Below are 23,098 nucleotides of genomic sequence, written 5' to 3' on the forward strand. Positions count from 1 at the left end.
GGGAAGTGGATTGGGGGTGGGGGGAAAGGGTTAAGGGGCACATGTGTATGGTGATGGATGGAAACCAGACTATTGGTGGTGAACATGTTGCAGTCTATACAGAAGTTGAAATATAATGATGTACACCTGAAACTTAATGTTATAAACCAATGTGACCTCCATAAAAAACAGTATGTGGAAAAATAGTTACACTAAAGTATAAGAAGAGAGCAGTACCTTTGTTTTGTGCCAACTCTGCAATATCCCAAGAATTTAATAAAATTTTTACCTTTAGCCGTACGTAAAAAGTCTGAAAAAAACAAAAGAAACCCAAAATTTACCACAGCAAAAGATAATTTTTATGTGAGAAAAATGCATACCGTATGTCAATATACTGAACATATATCATAAGAAGTATAACACCTTATTCTTGCTTTCGCTTCTGTGGTATAAATTTCCTATTATAAAAAGATTTACCTTTCATTCCAAGATGTTCAGTTCCTGAAAACAAAGCAAAAAACTCACTGTAGCAAAGAGATAATTTTCACTTGAATAAAATAGACAGAAATCATTTATATTTCATAAATAGTGTAACAACTTGTTAAGGCTTACAAAAAGATAAAAGGGAGCCACAGTAAGCTGTCTGTCTTTATTTATTTATTTATTTAGTATGAAAAAGATTGGCCTTGAGCTAGCATCTGTTGCCAGTCTTCCTCTTTTTGCTGCAGGAGGATTGTCGCTGAGCTAACGTCTGTGCCCATCTTCCTCTATTTTATATGTAGGATGCCGTCACAGTGTGCCTGATGAGCGATGTGTAGATCTGCACCCAGGAGCTGAACCTGCGAACCCAGGTCACCGGAGTGGAGTGTGCGAACTTAACCACTATGCCATGGGCCAGCCCTTTACTTTGCTTTTTAATACTGCATAACAAAGGTTTCATCTCACATTTAAACACACATCAATTTCACCACAGCAAAGAAATCATTTTAACTTGAGTTTTAAAAAGAGATTCATATTTTAGACAAATTTGAACACCTACCCAACAGCACACTTACTATATAGTTATACAAAATTTACAACTTTTTAACTTAGACTGATAAAAGATGGGCTTATAAATGATAAATGAAATCAAGACATTGGTTTAGTGACTGCTCTGTACACTGAAAGGAGAGACCAGTGAATCTATTAATGTATTTATTTTACATCTCTGCTCTCACTGGCTCTTTCTTAGAGAGGGAAATATCAGCACAGTTACTGAAATATGAAAGGCAGAGCTATGCTGAAAAGGGTAAAGTGAGGTAACGACGACAACTGACTAAATGCATTTTTGATATGGATTCAAGAAATCAATAAGAAAAGTAAGCTTTATGTGGTAGTTTCTTCCTAGCAATAGGATTTTTTTTTTCCCTGGTAAACTAGCAAATTGTGCTCTTTGATCTTAAAGTTTAGAGTTTGAGTCAGGAGGAGAAGGAGGGGAGGGAGACAGAGGGGCAGGAAGAGGAGGAGAAGGAGAAGAAACCTCCAAATATTATTATACTGAAGAAGCGAAATCAAACCACAGAGCTTCAGAGGAAGACACAGCCTGCATGATCTCGCGTTTATGTGGAATCTGAAAAACCAAACTCATAGAAAAGGAGATCAGGTTTGTGGTTATCAGAGGCAGGGTTTGGGGGCGGGGAATTGGGTGACGGCAGTCAAAAGGTACAAACTTCCGGTTACAAGGTAAATCTGTCCTGGGGATGTGATGGACAGCATGGTGACAACAGCCAACTCTGCTGTATGGGAGAGTTGAGAGGTGCTAAGAGAGTAAATCCTAGAAGTGCTTATCAGAAGGAAAAGAAGAACTTTCCTCTTGAAACGATACGGGTGATGGATGTTAACCAAACTTATTGTGGTAATCATTTCACAGTATATGTGTGCCAAGTCATTATGCCACACACCTTCAACTTATACAGCGCTGTATGTCAATTACACCTCAATAACACTGGGTGGATGAAAGCTGTGGAGCATCACCGGCGAAAATTGTGGGTTACTGTCCTTCTACCTGAAAAACTTTTTGAAATTTCTTTCTCTCCTCTCTTTAATAAGGATTTAACCACATTTAATGAACATAAAAGTATTTTGCTCAACTGCTTCCACGCCCTTCAAAAGAAATGATATGAGTTGAAATCCAAAAAGTGTGTTTTTTAATTTGAGAACTGATATCAATGGGAAATTAAACAAAATTTTAGTAAAGTCAAATACTTGGCATACCAAGAAATGCCAAAATATAATTAACATCAATTCATTTATCCATAATGTCTTCAACATTTATTTAATGCTTATGTGTAAGGCACTTTACCTAGGACATTGGAATATGAAAATAATTAGGTAGATTCTGTTTTCAAGGTATTTACTGTTGGGACGGGAAGGTAAGACAAGTAGAAAACGATGATAAACAGTTAATTGTAACTTGGCGGTCTCCTGACATGGACTCTGCCACCACATGATAGACTGTTGTGCCAGTTCCCAGCTTGTGTTCTGTGACATCCTGTTAGCGGCTTGAAATCACCCATGATGGGAGTATTTATATGACAGAAGTTAGTGAAAGCTGCGCGTCAGGGATCCCCCTCCCTCTCCCAAGCCAGCTGGTAAACGTTGACCACCACGCCGCTGGAGACTTCCATCAATGAGGCGACGTAAGTACACCCACGCCTCTTGCAGCCTTCCACATCTTTGTTGAAAGCAGCGCCATCCTTTCAGCTCTCAGGCCAAAATCCCTGAAGTCATCCTTGACTGCTCATTTGTTCTCACACTCCCATCCAATCTGTCAGCAAGTCTCTTTAGCTGTAGTTCAAAATATATCCAGAACTGACTGCTTCTCATCCTTTCCATTCCTACCAACTTATCCTAGTCACTATCATTTCCCACCTGGGTTGTGCAGTAGCTTCCTGACTGGTCCCCTTCTTCTCCTCTCCTTGTGTAGCCTGTTCTGCACTCAGCAGCCTGAATAATCACTAACAGGCCTTTCTTGATCTGCCCTGAGCTCCCCACCCCAACCACCTCTCCAACCTCTCCTACTGCTTGTCCTTTGATGTCTCACGACACCCACCTGTAACAACTGCCACACCAGCTTCCTTGCTATTTGTTCCTCAAACGTACTGGGATGTTCCCATCTTAGGAACACTGTACTGGTTGTGGCCTCTGCCCAGAACACTCTTCTGCAGACATCTGCGTGGCTGGCTCCATCAGTGCCTTTAGATCTTTACCTGAAGGTAACCTCAGTGAGTGAGCCTTCCCAGGACACCTTACCTAAAATTTCAGAACTTACCCCTAAACATTTTATATCTTTCTTCCTTGCTTTATTTTTCTTCTTAGTACATATTATTTTACTATATATTTGACTTATTTCTCATGTTTATCGTCTCTCTTCACACATTAGAATGTAAGACCTATGAAGGGGCAGGGATTTTTGAAAAATTATCCACTATTTGAAGCTCAGCACCTAGAGCAGGGCCCAACACACATAGTAGGAACTTAAACACATTCGTTGAGTAAATGAATGAATATAATAACTTAGAGAGATTTTTCCTCCAGAAAGTGCCGATAGGAGCAAGAAGTCAGTCTGTGTGGCACAAAGCAGGTAGCTAGTAAACATTTTTACCATTGGATGTTTTCCAATTAGCACCAAAAGGCAAAGAGCATCAACTCACTGCTCTGAAACTTAGTACATAAAGGGAAAGAATGAAAAACTATTCTGCCTTTCTACTATGAAGTGCATGTCATGAAAACAGAATAGTTGATGAAAGAAAGTTCTTCTATATAGAATTCCAGTTAATAAATGTGGAAGGAATGTTGAATCAGAAATGAACATTTTACAGTTTCTATCCACGAGGTGGATCTAGGCAACAATCAAAAAGACTGTTAAAAACCATTAAGGTGAAGGTTTCGGCGGGATGTTTTTAAAGGAGGCATCAAGCTGATCCAGTGATCAACCTTAGCATCTCCAGAAGTGGGACAACCAGACTTCAAGATGTTATATGTAATGGGAAGAACACAGCACCACCCATCTAGAATTCTTGCCTAAAATATTGAACTTCAAATCTAATCAAGTCTCTATAAATCCAGAAGAAGGAACATCCTGTAGGCAAATAACCTCATTTCTCTAAAAAAATCAATGGCATGAAAAAAAACTGGGGGTGGATAACTCCTTAGGAATAAAAGAGACTTCGAAAACTTAATAACCAAACACAATGTTAGATTCTTTGGATTCTGATTCGAACATGTTAATTCTAAAAATACATTTCCGAGGCAGTTGGGAAAATTTGAACATGGGCTGTTATTAAACAGTGTTATGGAATTATTATTATTTTTAGGTGCACTAATGAGAGGATGGTTGTATCTATGTAGTGTTTTTATCATTAGAGATGTATATAGGTGAAGTGACATGATACCTGAAACTTGCTTTAAAATAAACAAACAAGCTAAGCAAGATATTGATAATTGTTGGGAGCTGGGTACCTATGGGTTCATTCTAATAGGATGTCTGTTTTTGTTATGTGGGGACTTTTCTAGTAAAAAGTTCTGAAACAGCGAGTAAATATTTAATAAATGAAAATATGAGAGAAGCACATTCGTAGTTCTTCAAATGCCCCCTCAGGAGTCTTGCTACTGCGGCACCCTCCTAGGGTCACTTAAGATTACAATTTAACGAAAAGAAAGTTTCAGAATTCCCAAATTGAATAATGAAAAATGGGCCCACAAAATTTAAATTACCTTCACAACCGATTTCATCTTCTCCGGTGATGCAGTCCACCTCCCCGTCGCACTTGTGCTGGTTTGGAATACAAACTCCCGACTTACAAAAGAAACTTCTCCCTCGGCACCCTGCGCAGACATGAACAGGAGAGGGGCTGTTCTCACTCTTACAGTGGAAGGAGAGGGAATCTCAAATTCAGTGGTAAAGCTGTTTCTACTTTTCTCGTCTGAAGAACGCTTTTGGGGGATGTAAGGGCTGACGTCCCTACCTTTACAGCACAGCTCGTCACTCTGGTCTCCACAGTCATTAACACCATTGCAGGCGTTCTTTCGAGGAATGTGTTTGCCATTCACACACTGAAAGGACTCATTTTCTGGCAAAACTGTAAAGTAGTAATTATCTTTGTGAAATTTAGTTATGGAGTGTGGGTGACACCTTTCTCACATTTTTGCAAGAATGGGGACATTAAGATCAAGTCAAGAATCAAATAAAAAGTGATAATAAAATATATTGGTAACATCGACATAGTATATGTGGTTCATAAGGAAAATAAATGCCAACACTGCCTTGTGGAGGCCCTTTCAGTATCTCTGAAAGCCAGCATCTCTTGTGGAGGTCTGTGCTCACTGGGACAGGGGGCCTCAGGAGCCAGGAGCCCTTGCTGATGGGCAGACACCGCGTCAGCCTCCCTCTCAGGCTGCCACACGGCTCTCCACTCGCCCCAAGACTTGCGTGGGCAGTGCCATTTACATTTTGATGGCACCCTTTTTTTTAGCACTGAAGGCGGCTTTGGCCTTCAACACCACATATATGGCTAAAATATTCCAATGTCAGGGTGGAGGAGAAAAGTGGCAGTGACTGCCTGGAAACTGAGGCCTGGATGTGGTCACTTAAACATTTTAAAGGAATGCATATGTTGGACCTCTCAAAGGTGCCGTGAGGTTTCCTCTGATGTCTGACTGCCTTGTGTTTGCTGTATTAACTTTAATCCAGACGTTCAAGGAAGCAAAGGAGAGTCAAGCAACTTTGCTTCCCACATAGGAACCCGGATAGAAGCACTATCTGAATAGCAAGAAGGGGAAAAGCACCAATTTAGCCTGTAAAACCAAAACATGATTGGGCCTCTGTGACTGGCAATTGGGTAGCCATTATTAGTTTGTTTCCTACAGACTTGGTGTGAAGTAGACAGCACTGAAAGAAGGGAACATATCAGGCAAGAACGCTACCAACCTGTGTTCTGGGTGTAACACACAACAGCAGCTAAGCCCCAGGCACTGTTAATTGTTCTCTTAATAATAGTACATTCAGCCAAACTGGTCTCTAATCCTCGACAACGCACAAGCAGACATTCAGTGGAATTTTCTTCAGGAAACGGAAATTTTCCTTGAGTACTATGAGCTCCTCTGCAAATAGAATAAATGAAATATTAGGGTGGAATTATTAATCCTCGGCATTTAAAACCTTGCTGTGGGAGCTAATAGACTAAGGCCCTCCTAGTTTCTACTTAGGAGTGATAGATTGTGCAAGATGCTTAAATTCTCGGAGCCTCAATCGCTTCTCCTGTAAAAGGGCACATAACTGTCTCACCAAGCTTTGTAAAGATTAACTAAAACAATCAATTTAAACTGACTAGCCAAAGTTCAAAACACGGCAAGCACTCAGCAAATACTGGTTTCCTCTCCTCTGTTTCTTGTTAAGGAGGAGTATTTCTTTTTCCACACTCTTGATATTTCCTTCCAACCTGAGATGTGTCATTCTTGGCCTCTCTCCATCTCTTAATTCCTCTTCTCTCCAGGAAAATGAGTGGATTAATTTGATGAGGGAATTTTGGAAATATAAACCAGGCAAGCAGCCCAGCTCTTCCATCTTTTCCTTTTGGGGCCCCTCCACTCGTCCTGTGCTGTGAGGCTTAACTGGCTGGCCCTGTTGCTGTGTAGGATTTACAAGGTTAAGTTAGTTTCATTCTGGCAGGTCCATTTGCTTTTACAGTAAGCCACATCCTCAATTCAGCCTTGACAGTGTTAAGGTGATATCTTGGCATCTGTATGCCATTGCTTGGACTTCTCCATTCATTCAGAATTTGTGCAGGTAAAAGTCTACTTCAAGGACCCAATACTCTAGAGATGATGAGTTACAGTGAACTACCTTCCAGCCCACTCAATTGCACCCTGCTTCTCTTTAGAAGTAAGTGAAGAAAATGAGTTAAAAATAAAAAGTTGAGCAAGGACACATCAGCCAAATGTAAACAAAAATTAGGTGGTAACGGCAATATAAACATAAGATAAAGTAGAATGAAAGGCAAAAAGAGAACAATTAAAGGGAACAAGGAAGGTATTTTTAATTATTTCAGATCCAGAGTGAGAATATAGCAGTCATGAAACTGTGCAAAACATCATCAAAATATAAGAACAAATGAGAGCCATTTGGGGTAATGTGACAGGTGAACAATCTGAAAAGTCTTCACCCTGAAACTATCTAGAGTACTAGGTAAAGACAATAAATGCCCTCAGTGAGCTCTTAAGGAAGTAAGGGAAATACCCACTGGCTGAAATCAGAGAAGTCTGTCCCTGAGCTTATGCAAAATATGAAAAGAGCAAAAGACGGAAAGTTCAAAGACTGGGAGAGCTCACCCCTCAGTTTAATCATAGGTTGTAGGTCATAAACGATCAAAAATCAGAAATACTCTGTGGGTCAATTTAAAGATAAGAGATTCTCACTAATGAACTGCTAGCAGATATGGTTTAGGAAGAAGGAAATTGAATCCAGAAGGAAGGAGTGAGATGTAAGAAGCAACAATAGGGGCTGCCCCATGGCCTAGTGGTTTAGTGGTTAAGTTCAGTACACTCCTCTTTGGTTCCCGGGTGCACACCTACATCACTCATTGGTGGCCATGTTGTGCAGGTGGCCCTCATATGAAAAAATAGAGGAAGATTGGCACAGATGTTAGCTTAGGGGGACTCTTCCTCAGGAAAAAAAAAAGGGGGGGAAGGGTCAGCCCTGGTGGCCTAGTGGTTAAGTTCAGTGTGCTCCACTTCAGCAGCTGGGGTTCGGCTCCTGTGCACGGACCTACACTGCTCTGGTAGCAGCCAGGCTGTGCTGGCAGCCCACATACTGAAAAATAGAGGAAGGTTGGCATGGATGTTAGCTCAGGGCAAATCTTCCTCAGCAAAAAAAAAAAAAAAAAAAGAAGAAGCAACAACAAACCAAGAAGTTGGTAAACATGAAGTAGATCTGAGAAAGCACTGACTGAACAACAGTAATAATAAGCGCTTATTTTATAATGATAGCAATTAACTTCAGGGTTGTACAAAAATAAGGTGGAACTAAATACTGGAAACTTGGTAGGGTAGTGACATTCTTTGTATGTTCCAGAAGAGTTCAAGGAGTTCCGAAGACAAGGATTCATGGTATAAATGTACAGGTAACCACTAAAGGCATAGAAATAGAATGTATATAATTTCCAAACCAAGTAGAGGAGGAAAAGGGGGAAGATTAAGAAAAACAACAACAACTTTAATAACCTAATAGAAGTTAGAAAAGGAAGAAACAAGAGCACAGAAAAAGTAAGGTGAATAACAAGCCCAAAATAAGATAGGAAAAATAAATTCAGCAGTGTAAATAATCACAATAATATAAGTGGACTAAACTCCTCAGATAGTTATTGTCATATTGGATTTAAAAAAAAAATCTAATATGCATGTTTATAAGGGACACACATAAAAGATAAAGACACAGAAAGCTCATAAGTAAATAAATGGGAAAAGATTTGAACAAGCCAGTTAACAGGCTTGCTTATTCTAATGGATAACATATTTATTACATAGAATTCTGCACATGAAGCATTTAAAATACACTCAGCACAAAGCAGGTCTCAACAAATATTTAAACAATTGCCATCATAGAGAGACATTATCTGACCACAATACAATTAAACAGGAAATCTATAACAAAAAGTTAACCAAAAGCAAACTAATATATTCATTAGGAAACTTAAAAAAGAAACTTCTAAATTACATATGGGTTGAAAAAGAAATTATGTTGAAAATTAGGAACTGTTTTGAACTGAACGACAAATAAAATACTGCTTATGGAGGCTTATGGCATGCAGACGAAGCAATTACCCGGAGGGAAATTTGTACCTTAAATGCTTGGAGTAGAAAATGATAAAAACTGAAAATTGATGAGTTAAGCATTTAACTCAAGGAATTGTAAAAAATACAATAGAGAAAAGGAGAGAGCCAAAGATAACAGCAAAATGTAATGAAGTAGAAAATAAAGAAGAGATAATTACATAAATATAAAAATAAAAACACCCTAATCAAATAGACAAATCTTTGCAAGGTTGATCAACAGAAAAAGAGAGAAGGCGTAAGTGGAGAGCATGAGGTATGAAGAAGTGACATCACTCAGGATGAGACGAGAGACGGTCAGGGGTGTGGGACTCCACATCAGCCGAGGACTTGCGTCTGGATGGTTAACAGCCATGCGGGCCCTGTGCTCAGCAGCCCTCTGAGTGGTAGTCAAGCGTGAACGCATCTAATCCTCAGGCTGGCGCTATGAGGCAGGAAGTTAATATTTGCAGGTTACGTATGAGGAAGTTGAGGCACCGAAAGATTAGGCAATCAAAAAACAAACAGTTGGAACGATAAAATGGACCCTGGGAAAACCTGCCGCCAGAAGCACTCACAGTTGAAATCCGAGGTCCAGGCAGGCCACGTTGGCCTGTGTCATGCTCCAGTTCCTTTTACATACAAACATTTTCTTCTCCTGGTTCACAAGTTTTACCTCAACAAATCCCTCTGAATCTGTATTTCCATACTTCAAGGAAACATCAAATTTCCCTAAATTAAAAACCAAAAGAATGAGCAATACTTAGGCATTCACTTTTTCTCCTCTTGATTAAAAGCCTTTAAAATAATAAAATACATAATTTCAAATTAACTTTGAATGCCAGAGAGATTCTAACAAATAATGCTAAGCAGTTGTTTTATGAGGGCTTATTACGTCTCAGGGGCTGTGCTGTCCAGTATGTAGAATATCTTAAAATCCCACATTAACCCCGTCGAGATCACGGCCAATATTCATCCTCGTTTTCACACACGAGGAGCCTCAATTACTCCATCTTTAGACACGACGTTAAGTTACTTGCTCAAGTGGTGACACCAGGAATCTGAACCTGCTGCATTGACCTCCCTCCAAAGTCCATGCTCTTAAAAGTAAGCCCAACAAATAATGGAAATGGAGGAGAGGGTTCTGCATTCTCGTTATTTAAGAGAACAAATGTCTGACACTGAACAAATAATCTGCATATTATTTCCCCTCTCTCCAGCGGGTAACAGAGCTGAGCTCAAATAGTTCACAATACTTGTTCACGATACCTCCACATCATAACTCAGCATCACAAAAATATTTAGACTACTGTGTGCTGGTGTGTGTGATGGTGCCTTTAAAAAGAATGTTCTAAGTGTTCCTCTGTAAATTCATGAAGTGTCTGTGATAACTGATATCAGACGACAACAAGCCTGAGGTGTGCTGTGAACCCTAAAATTTCATGAGCACTTTCCATGCACCGAACACTGTAGGAAAAGCTTCATACATTTTACATACACCATTTTATTTCATTTTCGCAAGAGTCTTACGAGTTGGGAACTACTATTATCCACATTTTACAGATGTGGAAACTGGGGCCCAGAGAGGCCACATAGCTTGTTGATAACTGAGTTGGGGCTTGGAGGGGCTTGCAACTAAATCCGGCTGACAGGGAGGTCGCTAATCTTAAGCAGTCCATGAATCCACAGAGTAGGGTCCCGGCCTCCTCACTACCTTAGGCACCTGGACGACCGTAGACGAGCTCTCTGATCGGATGTGCCAAGTTTGCTAGGGGTATGTCCTAGGTGAGCAGTGGCCTGAGCTCACCTTGGACCAGGGAGTTGCAATGGGGTCGGGGCTCGGGAGAGGGGTAGGGGCTGATGGGATGGATGCTGGAAGAAACTATTGGGGCCAGAGGTCCAGAGAAAGGCGTCATTTCAGTACCAATCTCATGTAAAGACTTTTTCCCTGGGTTTTGAACTCAACTCAATGACTCTGGGAATAATGCCTTCAGCTAAGTGGAAGTGAGCGTGGGGATAATTCTGAAGGAATGGGCAGCAGAGAATGGCATGGGCACTGAGGGGGAGGACTGGCCTCAGGGCCTTGTGCTCCGGACTCAAGGACTGGCTAGATTCTGGTGACCCTTAATTTCTTTATTTATCCCCCCATTACTATTGAGGATATAGAGAAGAATTTTGAGTTGTCATCATAACATTTCATAGGAAAAGTATTTTCTAATAGAAAGTATGGTAGACAATTTCCTTCTTATACCATAGAATAAGCTGGCCTCTCCCTACCTTCGGCTGTGCATATTCCATTATTTAAAAACTTTGCCCCTGGATGAAGACATTCAACACTCTTTTGCTGACAGTAAGTCGGGTAGCTTCTCCCGTTAGTTGAACACACGGTGGTACCATTCTTTGGGCACTGATAAGGGAGTTTACAGGTGCAGCTCCCTTGGATGCATTTCTGCCATGGTTGGCAGAAGACTTTATTGCAGGAAAGATGTGTGTGTTTTTCAGTTAAGCACTTTTCCTCCAGGAGATCTTCCTGAGATGCGCCTGGTGTCCAATAGGTCTATAAAACACAAGACAAACCTTAATTTATCAAAAAACTAAAACCTTGTTTTTGAAGATGAGTAAGTGAAGGCAAGAAACAAAACAGACTCGCGTACCCCACAGTACAGAACAGGGTGCTATGGTCTAGTGGTTTTTAGTATGAGACAAACCTGGCTTCTAATCCCAGCGTGGGCACTTACAGCCAAATGGCCTTGGGCAAGCTACTTACCCTTGTGACACGTGGGTTTCCTCATCAGCAAAATAGGGGTAATATCTTCTATTTTGCAAGGTTATTCAGGGATCAGAAATAATACGCACATAACGGTTGGCAGATACTAGGCATGAAATCAATGGGAGCTTTATTATCCTAAAGCCAACATAAAATTCTGCCTTTGAAGAAACCAATGAATCTCATCAGTCATGTTAAGGAGTAACACATTTGCTGCTAAATATAGTCTCGTGGAATGGACTGAAGAATGAAATGGATTATTTCTATAAATAAATGCAAAACCATTTGTTAAACTCCTACTGTGTGCAAAGTCCTGCTAAGATGACCTTGACACGGGCTCTGTCTTTTGGGGCTTGATATCTAGGCAATAAATAGAAACACGCATAATAACTGGGGTGCAGGACAGACTGTGGTAAGCGACAGAACAGTGGCACAAATGCCACACCACCCCTGGAGAATGCGACTGGGAGGGAGGAAGTCCTTCCAGGGGGAGGTTAAGGGCCTCATGTAGCATTTGAGCAAGGTGAGGGAGGACAAGTGCTGGCAAAACCCAGGAGGGATGATGAAGAATGCACTTAGGGATTTGTGAGCAGTCTCAACAGATGGGCACACGAGGTTGTGAGTACTTCAAATGGTGTGCTCACTGGTCAGGAAATTGGGAAGGAAGAGGCAGCAGGAACGGAGCATGAGAATCATTTGGAAAGACCCTCGAGCAGACAAAAGCCATAGGATTGGACGATTTAATCCATAGAGGGGTCGGGGGTGAGTCCTAGGTTTTGAGCTGGAGTGATTATAAGGGTGTATAATGCCATTAATCAAAATAGATATTAACCCATCAACTGATGATTGGATAAAGAAGATATGGTATATATACACAATGGAATACTACTCAGCCATAAAAAAGGATAAAATTGTCCCATTCACAACAACATGGATGGAACTTCAGGTTATTATGTTAAGTGAAATAAGCCAGATAGAGAAAGACGAACTCTGTATGACTCCACTCATAGGTGGAAGTTAAACATACAGACAAAGAGAACTGATCGGTGGTTACCAGGAGAAAGGGGGACATAGGGGGAGGGCACAAAGGGTGAAGTGGTGCACCTAAAACATGACTGACAATAATGTACAAGTGAAATTTCACAAGGTTGTAAACTATCATAATCTTAATAAAAAGTTAAAAAAATAGATATTAAGTTAAGGTAGAGCATTATGAATTTGGTTTGTGACCTATTGAGTCTGAGGTGCCTGAAGGACGTGTACCTGTAGGTATTTTGTAGGAAAGGGAACGTGTGTCTGAAGCTTGGAAGACAGACCATTAGCTCAGTTATCAATTAATTCAATAAACGAGATAGTAAGCACCATTCTGTGTCGGGGGATGGCCTGAGATGAAGACCAGAGGACTAAAAGTCCCATCCTAGGGAGGACACCGACCCGAGGAGAGACAGGTGAGCCTGACTGACATTTCCCTGACAGATGTGGGCCAGGGATGCCTGTGGAACAGTGTTCTGGGCCCTCGCCTGACAGAAGGCTTGGGAAGATCTCCAGGAAGAGCTGATGTCTGGGCTGGGTTCTGAGGGTGCTGAGGAGTCGTCAGCTGGCAGAGGGGCTGGTGGGTAGGCACCCCAGGCAGGACTGAGAAAGAGACCAGCGTGTTGGAGGCTGGAAAATAGAGTGTGTGTGGAGGCGGGGGGGCGGTGGAGAAGGGAGCAGGTCCTGCGGGAGCCACTGAGGGACTTTAAGCAGGGAAGCAAATTTGCATTTAAGGAAGATCTTTCTGGAGATCAGATCAGACAGGCCAATTAGACATACAAGAATCCAGATGAAATATGATGAGGGCTGGGAACAGGCCAATTGGGTCAAAAGTCATTTGCAGAAAGCCAGTGTTCTCTCTGTGTCCCCTAGTCGATCGTCTGGAGGATGGGAGCGATGAGGATGGAGCAATGAGGAGGGAGCAATGAGAGCCCCTTCTCTTCTTCAGTGCCCTCCAGTGCAGTAAGAGCAAGTGGGAGCAGAAACAAAGTGAACAATCTTTTTAAGTGCAGAATAATCCAGTCAATTATAACCATGCAAAAATTTGCAAAAGCTGTGAAAGTCATTCTATCCAATATGCTTTTCAGTGAACTTCATTAAATAGCCATAGAGACAAGAAAATTTGACAAACTGGTCACTCACTACACTGGCTTTTAACACACTGATCTAGAACGAAGTCTACCAGTTGCATGCTTTTCATGGTTCCACGTACCTCTTCTGCAGCGCTTATTAGAGCTGCCATTTTTGTAATCACTTAGCTCCTGGATCTTCCCCGACAAGAAGGGAAGTGCCCTGATGGCAAGGACTGCCACCTTTTATGCATCACTCTTCTATTGAAAGACTGATGCTCCAGATGGGTGCAAATAGAAAACAATTCGATTTTTTCCCAACTTTATCCCTTTAAATCCTTTCTGAGGTCTCATTTTTCTTTAATCTTTGGATAGAAACTTGGGCACATGTCGGAACTTTTCAGTCACTCTTAGAGCAAAAACAAAAAAAATTAAAAGACTTTAGTCCCAGGAGCAGTGATATAACAGCAGTTACAATGTCCTGTGTAATCACTGAAACTCTGGCCTTCGCTCCGGATGAAAGCTTCTCGGACCCCCAGCTCAGCCTCATTCAGGGGCATGGGGGCAGGGAGGGGGGTATTCATTGAATGAATGGTGGAAAAACCCAACAGAGAGAGAACATTGAGGAGAATTTACATTGAAGGAGCTGAAGATGTGGAACAAGCAAAAGAGACTTTGCTTCCCAGCCACAGTGTTGCTCCCGTGTCTAATGCGGCAGAGGCCTTCAGAGGATGAAGCCTGAAAAAGCCCACTGAATTTGATGAACAGGAGTCATTGGGACCCTTTGAAGAAGTGGTTTTAGCTGAATGTCAGAGGCAGAAAGCAGACCTTGGTGAGCAGAGGCCGGAATGGGAAGTGAAGAAACGGAAGCAGAGTGTAGGCTCACTGCTTTGATTGGTCTTGTGCTTAGACATGGGAGACTTTAAAAACATCTCTGCTTCCTCTCCGAGCCCCAATAAAATGAGATTAAAAGGATTTTTTAACAAAGGCATGACCAATAAGGCTAAAGAGAATGGGGAGAAGACTACAGACTCGAGAGGTTGTCAAAATGTTGGAAGCTGGACAGCAGATGGGCTGCTACTAACGGATGTAGCAGACCAGAGAGAACTGAATCCCAAGCCTAATGCGGGAAGGCCATCAGAATAAAGCAAATTCCCCCTACAGAACCCCAGAAAAGCCAAGGAATAGGGACACCTAGTACCACTGAAGAAGACGGGAGTGGCTAAAAAACCAGGGGATTGGCTAAAAGAAACGGTTTTATGAACATTTTATTAAGAAATCTGATGTAGACAGCAGAAGAAACAGCAAAGATTTGAAAGTGGTTGTCTCTGGACAGAGAGAATCAGGGGTGCAGAGGGGTGTGGTGGGGTATTTCACATTATAAGCAAGGATAATCGATCCTATCTGACCGCTCAGTATCTATGCCCAATAAATTATTAAACATTTAAAAATCACCATGGTTTTGAGCCTTATGGTATTATTTGCCTTTGTAAACTATATACATGAAATAATTTGATAAAAAATCAATTAAATGAAAAGGAATGTCATTATGCTTTCAGTAGAGAAAAGATTAAATGTTAGGCTTTGAATGAGAAAGAAACAGATGAGACAGTAGCACAAAGGGACCAAGAGTAAAGAGAGATTGTTGTTGTTGCTGGGATAGAAGAGATTTTATCATAATTCTAGGCCAAGGTCAGGAATCTAACAGAAAGGGAAAGATTGAAGCTTTAATGGAGAGGGAGCAAAATTGTTGAAACACAGTTGAGGAGAGGATAGAAGGAGGGGTAATTAGAACGCAGTGGAGAAGACTGCCTTAGATATATCAGTTTCCTATTCCTACAATTTCTTATTCTAAATTGGAACCAGTCTTATCATAATATTACCATTTAAAATTTCAGGTTAATGGTAATGGCTAACACCAATACAGTGGCTATTGACAATGGCATTAATCAAAGGAGAGAGAGAAAATTATTGTGAGGCAATAGCTGGGGACAGTAAGAGGAGGTTTCTTTGTCCACTGTGTAAAACATGATGACAGAGGCCTTTAACTCTAACGGGACTGGGTAAGTCACATGTGTCTATGGATCCTCAGTGTCTAGACCAGTGGGCTGATGACCTTTGAGGACATTATTAAAGGGGTTTGTGAATGCATTTGTACATAAATCTTTGCCTGAAGACAGAATATAGACTATGCCTCATACATTTATGTACGCCCATCTTTCCAAAATTTGTAGATGCTATTAAGATTAATAATCAAAATTATTTAAACCATCACCTGAAATTATATTGACTTTGTCACTTCCTTTCCTCCCACAATAACAGAAATGAAAACAAATAAATAATATAAAATAACAGAAACTAAAATAACAACTATTATGTGTGGACTTGCTGGTATAAGATGGGGTGGTGGATCTAAGTACTTTTTAATGTTTATCTTTGTGGTAAACATTAACACTGTTTACTAAAATCTTATTTTACTCTACTTCAAGGTAAATGGGAAGACTGCATTTCCTTTTTGAGGTTGGACATGGTGGGGACTTGCTTTGGCCAATGAAATACAAGCTGAAGTAACATATATTGGTTTCAGGTAGAGGCGTTTAACTGCCAGTGCTCAACGACCCAGCATTCTCTTTCCCTGTCATGGTGACCATGGGAACACGTGCTGTAGAGATGTCACAGAATCAAAGCAGCCGAGCATGCTCCAAAAAAATAATAATATTTAATGATATAGCAATTATTTTCATGTGAACTTTGTCTTTTTGTTCTAGGCAGGACTACAATGAAGCATTTTAGAGCAATGATTGGTCATTAGAAAACAAAGAAAGAAAACAATCTCCTCTTCAACCCCAGCAGACAGCAACACAGCTTTACCTGTGGTTTCTTCAGCACGTTTCCTCTCATTTGCTTTTCACCTTCAATCTATAAATAAAGGAAAAAGAATGATTAACTACGACCAAAGCCAGGAAAAGTCCATCACTTTCTCTTTTTACTGCTTTTTTGTAAAAAAATAGAAAGTTCCCCTTCTACTGATGACTAGCTATGTGATCTTGGGTAAGTGATTTTACCTTTCTGATTCTGTTTCCTCTTCTATAAAAGGTGGAAAAGAAAAATAATATGCTCACAAAGCTATCGTGAGGATCAAATGAAAAATATGTGGGAAAGCACACATAGACATTTAAGATCCTGTACAAACACTAACATGATGATGACTGTGGTAGATTGCATATGGCCCCAATTCTTCTACTCTCCCCTCATCCCAGTCCTTTGCTGTGCCTCTCATAGGGGCAGGGTACATTTCCCCACCTCTAAACTCTGGGCCTGGCCATGTGACTTGCTTTGGTCAACAGGAAGTTAGCAGATGTGACATAAGAAATGCTTGGAAAGTACTTGTACACCTGGGTTTGTCCCTTTGCTACTCTGCTATAGCTATAGGAACATGGCCAGGTTGGCAGAGAAGAACGGCTCCGGCAGATCCCAGCTTAGATCAGCTGATCCCCAGCCAACCTGCAGACTCATACACTAAGTAAAGTTGTACACCACCGAGATTTTGTGGTGATTGCATTATTATGGCATTAACCAACTGGTACAATCATGATTTTCCTGGAAAACATTGAGAAAAAAACGGAAAAGCTTCAAAAAGAGTAAACAATATGAAGTTTTGTCTCTCTTTTAGATGTGAATAAATAACTCATATCCTGAAAGTTAACAACCATATCAGAAGCCTTTCCATTTAGACACGCTATGGCTCAGTTCCTTCCTGTCGTAGTTTTCACTAGCAATTTTTTTTCTCCAATTTTTTCCTCTCCTTCCATCTGCCCATCTTGTATCATACCTTTTTCTAATATAAAGCTATGCCCCCAACATCCCAACAACCAGCCCCTCAACCAGTAGCCATTCAGATTTTTAAAAAAATAGAGAATGTTTCTCTATTAATCCCTAATGATGCATTTTTCCAAGTCACATAGAAAGTTTGATAAAGACTTTTGTTATTTCTGTCTTTGTTGTTTGTTTTTATTTTTTAAATAAATATCTCTCTTTTCCCAGGGCCAGCATGTTACTGTTGGAAATGGTGGGAAAATAGTTGTCTGGTGTGTGCAGGTAAGAGGGGCTCTTGTACCTTGTTCTCTTTAAAAAACTGGGAATTTTGTTTTGGGATCAATTCCATTATTATTTTTTTTCTGGTGAGAAGACTGGCCCTGAGCTAACATCTGTGTCAATCTTCCTCTATTTTATATGTGGGACATTGCCACAATCTGGCTTAATGAGTAGTGTGTACGTCCATGGTTGGGATCTGAACCCACAAACCCCAGGCTGCCAAAGCGGAGCGCACTAACTTAACCATTACACCACTGGGCTGGCCTCTCGATTCCATTATTTTTGCCTCAGAGATTAAAAAAAAATTATTGGCCTAGTTTCTTGGTCTTGTTTTTTTAATAATAAATATAAGATGGCTGGAATTTTGTTTTTATTTCATTTTTAAATGATTCTCTAAAAATAGGAAACAAAAATGTTAAAACAGGTTCAAAGAGGTGCCTGTAAAAATTATATTTCCTCCTTTCCCTTATCCATTCAGCCTACCCAGGCCCCACACCCCCCCACCATAGTCAACCACTTAATAGTTCTTTGTGAATCTTTCCAGAGATCAGCTTTGTATATGTGAGCCCATATTTTACTCTCTGACTGCCCCCCAACACCAGGGCAATTTGCAACCTGTGCCCCTGTAACTAGACCCCAAAGCGCATTTATATTGTTTCCAATGTTTTGTTATCATGAACAACGTTGTAACAAATCTCTTTATATAATACACATCATTTTCCATGTATGCTAAGTACATCTGTCTGTATTGGGAGCGAAATTGCAGGAGCAAAGGAATGAGCAGCTTTAATGTGGAAAGATATTGCCTAATTTCTCTCTATAGAGGTTGTTTTAATTTGCATTCCCATCAGCAACATATAACAGTGTCTACTTTCCATACTCTTGACCACAGAACATACACCTTATTAAACTTTTTTATCTTTGCCAATTTGATATGTAAAAATGTTTTCGGAGCAGTTTTATTTGCATTTTTCCCCCAATAAGTGAGGTTGAATATCTTTCAATATGCTTAAACTTTAAGAGAGATTTTTATTTCTTTCTCCTAATACTAACCATATCTTTTGCTGATATATACTGGATTTTTTTCCTCGTTTTTGTAGGAAGTCTATGTGTTAAAGAAATGAGCACTTTGTCTGGAATATGAGCTGCAAAAAGTTGTTTGTTTATTGACAAATGGCAAGCCTAGTATATTTGTCACACAGAGCAGATACTTTTTAAACACCTTCCCATACAACAAAATTATCTCCAGTAAAAATCGTGAAAGAAATGAATAATAAATTATGCAGAAAAATGTAAACAGCAAACATTTTCTTTTATTGAAATTCATATATATGTATATATATATAAAATCATGCTTGTAAAAAATAAAAAAGTAAAATACATAGTACAGTACAAGTAAGGAAAAAACCAATACATAAATATTTTTAATTACACTGATGTATTTAATGAAAAAGGAAAAATTATACCTGTATAGAGGTCTGTTGCAGTAATGAATAATAATATTAGTTTAACAACAATTAAATACATAAAAAGAATAAATTTCCTTTTATAAATATTATTCAAATTCAGTAAATTATTTCCTGTATAAACTACTGTTTGTACTTAACAAACAAAAATATTACACCTTTCAGTCTGCACTGTTTTACTGTTTTATATTGTACAAAAATTCCAAATGGCCATTAGAATGAAAAAACTGAAAAACTCAACTTTTGTTTCTTCTTCCTTATAGTCATTGTGATAACATTGCTTATTTTGAATCTATTTAAATTCAGGAAAATGTAATAACACAGAGTTTGATGACAGAAACTTACCTGAAGTGAGTTTGAACAAGTCTAATGCATAATGTATATGAGACTGCCTGTATTGGGGCTGAACTGAGAGTTCACAGAATTAACTTCCATCTATAATGCAATGTCTATTAAAGGATAAGCAAAAAAAAAAGTACCCATTTGAAGTTTACATTTGTATTTTAAAAACTCAACCTCAAAAAATCTCAGCAGCTGTTAACTGTGCTAATACAATAGCCACTAATAAAATGTGGTTATTTAAATTAAAGTTAATCTAAATTAAATGGGAATTCTTCTGTTTCCAGTCAAGACAGAGTAATAGATACCAGATATACCCTGCAGCCTAAAACAATCAAGAAATGGACAACATACAGAAAACAATGATTTTCAGGACACTGGACATCAGGCAATGAAGGGTAGCGTTCCATTGAGAAACAAATGAGGATCGCCCTCCAGTTGTTCCATCTGATTGCCTAGAGAGTTTCCAGATGGTGGCGCAGAGAGGGGAATCCCTGAGTTGAGGAGACAGAGCTGGGAGTCTGGGGAGATCAAGGCAGCAGTAGCTCGCAGAATGAAGCACTGGGAAGAAGTGAGTGGCACAGAGACAGAACTTTGGAGCTAGAACAGATCCCCTTTGAGTGCTAAGCTGTGTATTTATCAGCACCTGGGTGTGAAGAAACTACTGGCGTCTGAGAAAGAACCACCCAAAAGAACTCAAGGTAATAGGGCCCACACTCAAACGAGGTCATGAATAGTGCTTATTCTCACCACACAGACTGGAAAATGTCTTCCTGCAGAAGAAAAGATTAGCAAACCCAAAGATTTATCAACAGAAACCACCCAGAATGAAACATGGAAGTAACAGGATTTTTAAAAAAGCACAGGGTCTAAGTGAGCTGTGGGACAAGTTCAAGTGGTGTAGTATGCATGTAATTGGAGTCCCAAAGGAGAGGAGAGTGAGATGGGAACAAAAAATATATTTCAAGAAATAATGGCTGAAATTTTTCCAACTTTGATGAAAACTATAAATCCACAGACCAAACAACTGAATGAACTTCAAGCAGAAGACACATGAAGGAAGCTCCGCACTCAAATTTCTCAAATGCCAGTGATAGAAAAATCCTCAAAACGGCTAAAGAAAAAAAGACACATATGTGAAGGAACAAAGGTAAGGGTGACAGCAGAGTTATCATCAATAACGCAGGTGAGAAGACAGTGGAGCAACATGTTTAAAATCCTGGAAAAACCTCTGTCAACCTATAATTTTATACTCAGCAAAAATATCATTCAAAATTTAAGGCAAAATAACCACCTTTTTAGACATACAAGAAGTATTAATCACCAGCATATCTGTACTACAAGAAATGTCAAAAAGAAAAAGAAAGAAAGTCCTTCAAGAAGAAGGAAAGTTATCCTAGATGGAAATCTGGATCTACACAAAGGAATGAAGAATACTAGAAATCTGTGGGAATTTTTGATGTGGGGGTAGGAGGGGCAGGGAAGGTAGCCTTTATCTCTACTTTGTAACTCTTCTTGTGATATCTTTGTCTGACTTTGATATCAGAGTAACATTGGCCTCTTAGAATGACTTGGGAAGTATTCCCTCCTTTTCATTTTTTTGGAAGAGTTTGAGAAGGATTGGTGTTAATTCTTTAAATGTTTGGTAGAATTCAACAGTGAAGTCATCTGGTTTGGACATTTCTTTGATGGAAGTTATTTCTAAAACTGATTCAATCTCTTGTTTTATGTCTGCTCAGATTTTCTATTTCTTCTTGAGTCAGTTTTGGTAATTTATGTTTCTAAGAATTTGTCCTTTCATCTAAGTTATCTAATTTGCTGGCATGTAATTGTTCATAGCATTCTCTTATCATTCTTTTGATTTCTGTAAGCTCAGTAGCAATGTCTCCACTTTTTGATTTTATTTATTTGCATCTTCTCTCTTTTTTTTCTTTGTAAGTCTAGCTCAGGTTTGTCAATTTGGTTGATCTTTTCAAAGAACCAACTTTTGGCTTGATTCTTTCTTTTCTCTTACTATTCTTTATTTTATCTCTCTATTGTAGTCTTTATTATTTCCTTCCTTCTCCTAGCTTTGGATTTAGTTTGCTTTTCTTTTTCTAGTTCTTTAAGGTGTAAAAGTAGGTTATTGATTTGAGATCTTTGTTCTTCTTTAATGTAGGCATTTACTGCTATAAATTTCCCTCTGAGCACTGCTTTTGCCACATCCTATATGTTTGGGTATGTTGTATTTTTGTTTTTGTTCATCTTTAAGTATTTTCTAATTTCTCTTGTGATTTCTTCTTTGACCATTGGTTGTTTAAGAGTATATTATTAAGGGGCTGGCCCTGCGGCCAAGGTTAAAGTTCCACACACTCCACTGCTTTGGTGGCCCGGGTTTGTGAGTTTGGATCCTGGGCATGGACCTACTTCACTCACCAGCCATGCTGTGGAGGCATCCCACATACAAAAAATGGAGGAAGATTGAGACAGATGTTAGCTCAGGGCAAATCTTTCTCACCAAAAAATAAATAAATAAAGAGTGTATATTGTTTAATTTCCACATATTTGTGTATTTTATAGTTTTCCTTCTGTTACTGATTTCTAGCTTTATTCTGTTGTCATTAGAGAAGCTACTTCATATGATTTCAATATTTTTTAATTTATTGAGACATGTTTTGTGGCCTAATGTATGGTCTATCCTGGAGAATGTTTCATGCGACTTGAGAAAAGTGTGTATTGTGCTGTTGTTGGGTGGCGTGCTCTACATATGTCTAGTTGTTAGCTCAGGCTGCCTTATAGTGCTGTTAAAGTCCTCTATTCTCTTATTAATCTTCCGCCTAGATTTTCTATCCATTATGGAAAGTGGGGTATTGAAGTCTCCAACTATTATTGGAGAATTGTCTCTTCCTTCCTTCAGTTTATGTCAATATTTGTTTCATGTGTTTTGGGCTCTATTGTTTGTTGTGTATATATTAACAATTATTATATATTTTTAATGAATGGACTCTTTTATCAACATCTAATGTCCTTGTCTCTTGTAACAAGAGACAATTAAGGTCAATTTTGTCTGACATTAGTGTGGCCATTCCAGCTCTTTTAGTTATATTTTCTTGGAATATTGTTCTCTATCCTTCACTGTCAACCTGCTTTTGTCTGGATCTAAAGTGAGTCTCTTATAGACAACATATAGTTGGATCCTGGGGTTTTTAAAAATCAATTCTGTCAATCTGTGCCTATGTATTGAAGAATTGAATCTATTTATGTTTAAATTAATTGCTGATAAGGAAGGCCTTACTTCTGTCATTTTGCTACCTGTTTTATGTATGTCTTACACTTTTTTTTGTTCTTTATTTCTTCCATTACTGCCTTTTTTTATGTTCAGTTGATTTTTTTGTAGTGAACTGTTTTGATTCTCTTCTTATTTCCTTTTTGTATATTTCTTAGGTATTTTGTGGTTACCATGGGGATTAAACTTAACATCTTAAATTTATAGCAATCTAGTTTTAATTGATACCAACTTAGTT

At 39.3% G+C, this 23,098-nt stretch overlaps 1 protein-coding gene across 2 annotated transcripts in view; it reads right to left on the reverse strand.

The window, feature by feature from the left end:
- The window catches only part of CFI (complement factor I), a 45,015-nt gene that overhangs the window by 16,152 nt on the left and 5,765 nt on the right, over positions 1-23,098 (reverse strand). For both annotated transcript variants that reach the window (XM_046656909.1, XM_046656910.1), the window contains exons 3-10: positions 16,567-16,614; positions 11,104-11,383; positions 9,405-9,558; positions 5,948-6,120; positions 4,986-5,099; positions 4,735-4,845; positions 457-480; positions 269-289 (exon numbers count right to left, since the gene is read on the reverse strand). In XM_046656909.1, coding sequence (XP_046512865.1) covers positions 269-289; positions 457-480; positions 4,735-4,845; positions 4,986-5,099; positions 5,948-6,120; positions 9,405-9,558; positions 11,104-11,383; positions 16,567-16,614 — 925 coding nt within the window. The remainder of the gene's footprint in view (positions 1-268; positions 290-456; positions 481-4,734; positions 4,846-4,985; positions 5,100-5,947; positions 6,121-9,404; positions 9,559-11,103; positions 11,384-16,566; positions 16,615-23,098) is intronic.

This window comes from Equus quagga, chromosome 3 (assembly GCF_021613505.1).
Source record: "Equus quagga isolate Etosha38 chromosome 3, UCLA_HA_Equagga_1.0, whole genome shotgun sequence".
Taxonomy (NCBI): Eukaryota; Metazoa; Chordata; class Mammalia; order Perissodactyla; family Equidae; genus Equus; species Equus quagga.